General features: G+C 48.7%; 1 protein-coding gene across 4 annotated transcripts in view; it reads left to right on the top strand.

The window, feature by feature from the left end:
• The first annotated feature begins 2,299 nt into the window (after window positions 1-2,299).
• Window positions 2,300-8,332, top strand: part of CATSPERD (cation channel sperm associated auxiliary subunit delta) — a 62,318-nt gene continuing 56,285 nt past the window's right edge. For all 4 annotated transcript variants that reach the window (XM_029050057.2, XM_029050058.2, XM_029050056.2 and 1 more), the window contains exons 1-3: window positions 2,300-2,403; window positions 5,565-5,622; window positions 7,983-8,059. In XM_029050057.2, the coding sequence (XP_028905890.1) occupies window positions 2,318-2,403; window positions 5,565-5,622; window positions 7,983-8,059 (221 nt within the window). In that variant the 5' untranslated portion in view covers window positions 2,300-2,317. The remainder of the gene's footprint in view (window positions 2,404-5,564; window positions 5,623-7,982; window positions 8,060-8,332) is intronic.

Genomic DNA, 8,332 nt, shown 5'->3' with positions numbered 1-8,332 from the left:
GGGTTCTCTCAAGCGCTTAGTACAGTGCCCTGCACACAGTAAGAGCTCAATAAATACCACTGATTGATTGCTGGCCCTCCCGCCTCGCGAACACGGTGTTAACACGGTGGGGAAGCAGCGTGGCTTCGAGGAAAAAGGGAGTCAGAAGTCGCCGGTTCTACTCCCGGCTCCACTGCTTGTCAGCTGTTCGACTTTGGGCAAGTCACTTGTCTTCTCTGGGCCTCAGTCCCTCATCTGCAAAATGGGGATGAAGCTAGTGAGCCCCCACGTGGGACAACCTGAGAACCCTGTATCTACCCCAGCGCTTAGAACAGTGTTCGGCACATAGTAAGCGCTTAATAAATACCATCATCATCATTATTATTATCACCCTAACGCTTAGAGCAGTTCGTGGCACATAGTAAGCGCTTAACAATACCATCATCATCATTATCACCCCAGCACTTAGAGCAGTACGTGGCACATAGTAAGCGCTTAACAAGTACCATCATCCCGGCTCCGCCGCTAGTCAGCTGTGTGACCTTGGGCAAGTCACTTAACTTCTCTGTGCCTCAGTTCCCTCATCTGTAAAATGGGGATTAAAACTGTGAGCCCCATTTGGGACAACCTGATCACCTTGTATCCCCCAGCGCTTAGAAGAGTGCTTTGCACATAGTAAGCGCTTAACAAATACCACAATTATTATTATTATTATTGTTATCAGCACCCCAGCGCTTAGAGCAGTACTTGGCACATAGTAAGCGCTTAACAATACCATCATCATCATTATTATTATCACCCCAGCGCTTAGAGCAGTACTGGCACATAGTAAGCGCTTAACAGATACCATCATTATTATTATCATCCCAGCGCTTAGAGCAGTACTTGGCACATAGTAAGCGCTTAACAATACTATCATCATCATTATTATCATCACCTCGGCGCTGAGAGCAGCAGAGAAGCAGCGTGGCTCAGTGGAAAGAGCCCGGGCTTGGGAGTCAGAGGTCATGGGTTCGAATCGCGTGTCAGCTGTGTGATTGTGGGCAAGTCATTCACTTCTCTGTGCCTCAGTTCCCTCATCTGTAAAATGGGGATGAAGACTGGGAGCGCCACGTGGGACAACGGGATGACCCTATATCTCCCCCAGCGCTTAGAACAGTGCTCTGCACATAGTAAGCGCTTAACAAATACCAACATTATCATTATTAACAGATACCATCATTATTATAATTATCACCCCAGTGCTTAGAGCAGGACTTGGCACATAGTAAGCGCTTAAGAAATACCATCATCATCATTATTGTTATTGTTACGCGTCAGGGTCCGGGGAGGGCGGGAGGGGGTGGTGGAAGAGGGGGGACAAATGAGTGCGACGTCTCCCCTCGCCGACACGGCGTCGAGGGGTCAGGTGGAAGAGAGGGAGCGAGAGAAAAAAACCAAAAGGCTTATCTTCCTGCAGAAACTCTCTGGGCATGTCACTCCCCTTCTTAAAAACCTCTAGTGGTTACTTATCAACCTCCGCCCGAAATAAAAACTTCTCACTCTAGGCTTCAAGGCTCTCCATCACCTTGCCCCCTCCTACCTCTCCTCCCTTCTCTCTTTCTACCGCCCACCTCCTCACCGGCCCCCGTTCTCGCCTATCCCGCCGGCGATCCCTGGCCCACGTTCTACCGCGGTCCTAGAACGCCCTCCCTCCTCACCTCCGCCAAACTAATTCTCTTCCCCTCTTCAAAACCCTACTTACAGCTCACCTCCTCCAAGAGGCCTTCCCAGACTGAGCTCCCCTTTTCCCTCTGCTCCCTCTGCTCCCCCTCCAGCCCCCTTCACCTCCCCTCAGCTAAGCCCTCTTTTCCCCCCTTTCCCTCTGCTCCTCCCCCTCTCCCTTCCCCTCAGCACTGTACTCGTCCGCTCAACTGTATATATTTTCATTACCCTATTAATTTTGTTAATGAGATGTACATCGCCTTGATTCTATTTATTTGCTATTATTTTAATGAGATGTTCTTCCCCTCGATTCTATTTATTGCCATTGTTCTTGTCTGCCTGTCCTCCCCGATTAGACTGTAAGCCCGTCGAAGGGCAGGGCCTGTCTCTATCTGTCACCGATTTGTACATTCCAAGCGCTTAGTACAGTGCTCTGCGCATAGCAAGCGCTCAATAAATACTATTGACTGAATTAATGAAAAGCACCTGCGGCATTTCCAGCCGCGGACTAGTTCCAGGCATCGTCGCGGAGGGGGCGGCCAACGGGCCGTCGGCTCGAGAAAGAAGTCCGGCCGAGCGCCCGGGGGGCCGGGCGGCCCGACGACCGTTGGCGGCCGACGTCTCGTCCCCGACCATGGGCGGCGGGCCGAGATGGCTGGCGCCAGTGGCGGGGCTGGCGCTGAGCTTCGGCTCTCTCGTTGGCGCTCTCAATCCTTGCAGGTCGGGAGGACCCCGCCCCGGGGGAGGGGCAGAAATGAGAGTGATGGGGTTTCTTAAGGGCTTACCGTGAGCTGAGCGCTGGGGGAGATTCATACATTCAGTCATTCATTCCTATTTATTAATAATAATAATAATAATAATGTTGGTATTTGTTAAGTGCTTACTATGTGCAGAGCACCGTTCTAAGCGCTGGGGGAGATACGGGGTCGTCAGGTTGTCCCACGTGAGGCTCACAGTCTTCATCCCCATTTTCCAGATGAGGGAACTGAGGCACAGAGAATAATAATGCTGGTTTTTGTTAAGCGCTTACTATGTGCAGAGCACCGTTCTAAGCGCTGGAGGAGATACGGGGTCGTCAGGTGGTCCCACGTGAGGTTCACAGTTCATTCATTCAATAGTATTTATTGAGCGCTTACTATGTGCAGAGCACTGTGCTAAGCGCTTGGAATCAACAAGTCGGCAACAGATAGACAGTCCTTGCCCTTTGATGGGCTTACAGTCTAATCGGTCTTCATCCCCATTTTCCAGATGAGGGAACTGAAGCACAGAGAATAATAATGCTGGTTTTTGTTAAGCGCTTACTATGTGCAGAGCACCGTTCTAAGCGCTGAGGGAGATACAGGGTCGTCAGATTGTCCCACGTGAGGCTCACAATTAATCCCTGTTTTACAGATGAGGTCACTGAAGCACAGAGAAGTGAAGTGACTTGCCCACAGTCACCCAGCTGACAAGGGGCAGAGGCAGGATTCGAACCCATGACCTCTGGCTCCCAAGCCCGCGCTCTTTCCACTGAGCCACGTTGCTTCCCAATTTATTGAGCGCTTACTCTGTGCAGAGCACTGTACTAAGCACTTGGAATGTAGCATAGCTCAGTGGAAAGAGCCCGGGCTGGGGAGTCAGAGGTCATGCGTTCTCATCCCAGCTGTGTGACTTTGGGCAAGTCACTTCACTTCACTGGACCTCATCTGGAAAATGGGGATGAAGACTGTGAGCCCCAAGTGGGACCACCTGATCACCTTGTATTTCACCCCCGCCCCCTGCTCTTAGAACAGTGCTTGGCACATAGTAAGCGCTTAACAACTACCGACATCATTATTATTATTATTACAATTCAGCAACAGAGAGGATCCCTGCCCCATGACGGGCTCACAGTCTAATCAGGGGAGATGGACGGCAGAGCAAACAGAGCAAAGCAAAAACAAGACATACAAGGTCATGAAGTGGGCCCCCGCTCACGGTCTTTGTCCCCATTTTACAGGTGAGGGAACTGAGGCCCAGAGAAGCTGAAGCAGCGTGGCTCGGCGGAAGGAGCCCAGGCTGGGGAGTCAGAGGTCACGGGTTCAAATTCTGCCCCCGCCACTTGTCAGCCGGGTGACTTGGGGCAAGTCACTTCACTTCTCTGGGCCTCAGTTCCCTCAACTGGAAAATGGGCATGAAGACTGTGAGCCCCACGTGGGACCACCTGATCACCTTGTATCCTCCACAGCGCTTAGAACAGTGCTTCGCATGTAGTAATCGCTTAACAAATGCCATCATCATTATTAAGCGGCTTGCCCAAGATCACGCAGCGAAGTGGTGGAACGGGGATTAGCACCCACATCCTCCGACTCCCAAGCCCGGGCTCTTTCCACTGAGCCACAGTGCTTCTCGACCCAGAGTGTTTTGGGGGGTGGCGGCCCGGAGCCATCGACCTGCTGGGCCTGGGGTCCCATTGACACCCCGTCCCCCAGCTAAACCGAGACGAATACAGAGAGGTGCAGGGAGAATAATAATAATCCCAGTTCGACTTTGAACTCGTCACGGGCAGGGAACAGGTCTACCAACTCTGTTGGGTTGGACTCTACAAAGCGTTTAGTACGGTGCTCCGCATACTGTAAGCGCTCAGGAAATACTACTGATTGACCAGAAAGAATCAGCGGTATTTCCTGAGCTCCTGCTGCATGCAGGCCACTGTCCAAGCCCATGGGAGGGCACAACAGAACTAGTAGACATGATTTCTGCCCACGAGGAGCTTGCAGGATTAGAGAGACAGTCACTACAATAGTTTACAGATAGGAGGAAGAAGGAAAACTGGATTTGTTTTTGAATAAGTGCTTAAGTAATGGGAGTGCAAATGGTAGCCGTGAATGCAGAAGCATTGAGGGGACAGAACTTGGGGAGCAGGGAAGTGAATAAGGGAGATCTTCTGGAGGAGATGTGGCTTTTAGAAGGGCTTTGAAAATGGGGAGAAGAACTGTGGTCCTGCAGCTATGTATTGTGGGCAGGAGGAAGGGCCTAGGAGAAGGTTGGGTGGTGGGAGAGAGGAGAGGAGGGGGGACGGGAGGAGTGTTTCTCCTCACTCTGGTCCATATTTCACTCTGCTGCCCAGTTCATTTTTCTAAAAAAAGGTTCAGCCCATGTCTCTCCACTCCTCAAGAACCTCCAGTGGCTGACCATCCATCCACCTCCGTATCATATGCGAATTCCTTACCGTCGGCTTTAAAACACTCAATTAGCTCACCCTCTCCTACCTTACCTCATTGATGTCCTTGCTACAACCCAAGCTGCACACTTGGCTCCTGTAGCGCCAGTTTATTCAATCTCAATCTCGTCTATCTCGCCAATCCCTTGCCGGTGTCCTCCCTCTGACCTGGACCTCTCCCTGTCTTCAAAGCCTTATTAAAATCTCATCTCCTCCAAGAGGCCTTCCCCAGTTAAGCCCTTTTTTTCCCCTACTCCTTCTCCCTTCAGCGTTGCCTGTGCACCCCTACCCCTTAAGCACTCGATATTCACCCTCAGCCCCATGGCACTTATGTACATATCTATAATTTGTCAATGTCCATCCCTCCCCCTAGACCATAAGTCCTTGTGGACAGGGAACATGCCTACCACCTCTGTTGTATCATACTCTCCCAAGTGCTCAGTACACAGTAAGTGCTCATTAAATGCCATTGATTTATTTTTTTCTTGTTTATCCTGTATCTCCCACAGTGCTTGGCACGTAAGTGCTTAGCGCACCACAGTTATCGCTGTTATTGTTTAAAGAGACATTAGTGTTAAGAAGATGATGCCTCTGATGAATGTGAGTTTTAGCAGAGTCAAGTAGGTCTGGTTACTATGAGGTAGATTCAGTTGATTAATGATGATGATAATGATCTTCAGTTTTATGTCATTTCTTACAGTACTGAAACACTGGTGAGAACTGGAAAGCTCTTTCCTAAAGAAGGTGCAGATTTAGAAGTAAGTTTGTTCAGCACTTCTCAAAAGACTTTTGATAAAGCTTTCTCTGTTCTTGGAATTGTAAATGTTGGACAAGATGTCCCAAAGCTCTTCTGCATTGAGCTTCTGGGCGATCCAAGGTTTAGTAGCAAATGACTTCCATCTCTTCCAAATCAATATAGGGCGTTCCAGTAGAGGACTGCTTTATTTATATTTGCTTTACTGTGAATCAGAAGAACATTATGGACCACCCTATTGGCCAGGGACATTGGAAAAAGAGGACTCATTAAAGGTCACGGGGGACCACATTGGGGCTAGGTCGAGCGTGGGGCCTGACCCTCCATTCCCGACTCATCGCCAGGAAGGAAGAGGGAATGACTAGGCCCTCATTTCCTCTTCTCCCATTCCCTTCTGCTTCGCCCTTGCATTGGGATTCTCACGCTTTATTCATTCCCTCCCTCGGCCCCAAAGAGCTTAGGTACCTATCCATAATTTTTTTTTTATATTAATGTCTGTCTCCCCCTCTAGACCGTAAACTCACTGTGAACAGGGAGCATGTCTCCCAACTCTGTTATATTGCACTCTCCCAAGTGCTTAGTACAGTGCTCTGCACACAGTACACACTCAATAAATATGATTGATTGATTGACTGGTTGAGGAGTGGAGAAAAGGGTCTTGATGCAGAGGCACAGATATTGTTGCTGGCATCCATGTTGTTGTGTGCAAAGCATTGTACTAAAGTAGAAAAGAATCCTCACCTTCTGACCTTATTTTGTTAATGAAATGTACATCGCCTTGATTCTATTTAGTTGCCATTGTTTTTACGAGATGTTCTTCCTTTTGACTCTATTTATTGCCATTGTTCTTGTCTGTCTGTCTCCCCCAATTAGACTGTAAGCCCGTCAAACATCAGGGACTGTCTCTATCTGTTGCTGACTTGTTCATTCCAAGCGCTTAGTACAGTGCTCTGCACATAGTAAGCGCTCAATAAATACTATTGAATTGAATGAATGAATGAAAGGGCACACAGAAGGGCGTAAACCCAACTAATTAGGGGGGTAGTAGTCCATTCTGTTGAGGATTCCCCTTCCTCCTTCTCACTCTCATTCCTGGAGCTCTGTTATATCGTAGTTTCCCAAGTAGAGTGCTATGCACACAGTACGCACTCAATAAATATGATTGATTGATTGATTGGTTGAGGAGTGGAGAAAAGGGTCTTGATGCAGAGGCACAGATATTGTTGCTGGCATCCATGTTGTTGTGTGCAAAGCATTGTACTGAAGAAGAAAAGAATCCTCACCCTTCTGACCTCTCTCCTGGAGAGAAGGGCACACAGAAGGGCGTAAACCCAACTAATTAGGGGGGTAGTAGTCCATTCTGTTGAGGATTCCCCTTCCTCCTTCTCACTCTCATTCCTGGAGCTCTGTTATATCGTAGTTTCCCAAGTACAGTGCTATGCACACAGTAGGCGCTCAATCGGTATGATTGATTGATCCACTGACTTCCGTTCCTCAGTCCATCGAAGGGGTGGCAGAGTGTAGGGGGAGCGCAGGGGACGTTATCCCCCCCAACTCTGGTCTCTTTCCCAGACCCTCTTGGGTTTTTTTCAGTTCTGTGGATTGCTTCTTTTCCTTCGTCCAGTCTCCTTCAGACCCGTGTGTGACACTGAGTTAGTTGAACCAGCCCCTTCCTTGGAGTCTTCACAGCTCTTATAATAATAATGTTGGTATTTGTTAAGCGCTTACTATGTGCAGAGCACTGTTCTAAGCGCTGGGGTAGACACAGGGGAATCAGGTTGTCCCACGTAGGGCTCACAGTCTTAATCCCCATTTTACAGATGAGGGAACTGAGGCACAGAGAAGTTAAGTGACTTGCCCACAGTCACACAGCTGACAAGTGGCAGAGCTGGGATTCGAACTCATGAGCCCTGACTCCAAAGCCCGTGCTCTTTCCACTGCGCCACGCTGCTTCTCTTATCTAACCTTGGGTTGATAATTATTACAATGATTATTATGGCATTTATTATTTGCTTTTGGGCCATGTGCCGGTGAAGGTACATCATCAGACAAGACAGAGTTCTTGTCCCATGTCGGGCTCGCTGTCTAAGAAGTAGGGAAAGCAGTTATTTTATCACCATTTTACAGATAAAGAAAGGCACAGAGAGGTTAAATGACTTGCCCAAGCTCGCCCAGTAGGTCAGTGGCAGAAGATGCGGGACAAGAACTGTGTCCAACCCGATTTGCTTGTATCCACCCCAGTGCCTGGTGTATAGTAAGCACAAGCTTTGTTGGGCAACCATGGCAAGAGTTTCACAGAAATATGTATAAGTTTTTTATCTGAACTATGTGATGACTACTAAGATTTCAATGTTATCTTCCTAGGACAAGCTGACTTTTGAGTCTGTTTCACCGCTATTGATTCGTCATCCCTGCAACTATAATCTAGCTCTCTTTCTGGGGTAAGAGACTGCTAATCAAAACCTTTGTTTTCACTAATGTGTTAGGTTTAAACTGCTCTGTGGATTGTAGACAGTAGACTCTAGACTGTAAGCTTAATAATAATGTTGGTATTTGTTAAGCGCTTACTATGTGCCGAGCACTGTTCTAAGCGCTGGGGTAGACATAGGGGAATCAGGTTGTCCCACGTGGGGCTCACAGTCTTAATCCCCATTTTACAGATGAGGGAACTGAGGCCCAGAGAAGTTAAGTGACTTGCCCACAGTCACACAGCC

The sequence above is a fragment of the Ornithorhynchus anatinus genome, chromosome X1 (assembly GCF_004115215.2).
Source record: "Ornithorhynchus anatinus isolate Pmale09 chromosome X1, mOrnAna1.pri.v4, whole genome shotgun sequence".
NCBI classification, from domain to species: domain Eukaryota; kingdom Metazoa; phylum Chordata; class Mammalia; order Monotremata; family Ornithorhynchidae; genus Ornithorhynchus; species Ornithorhynchus anatinus.
The sequence above is the reverse complement of the archived record's forward strand: the minus strand, read 5'-3'. Positions and strand labels throughout refer to the sequence as shown.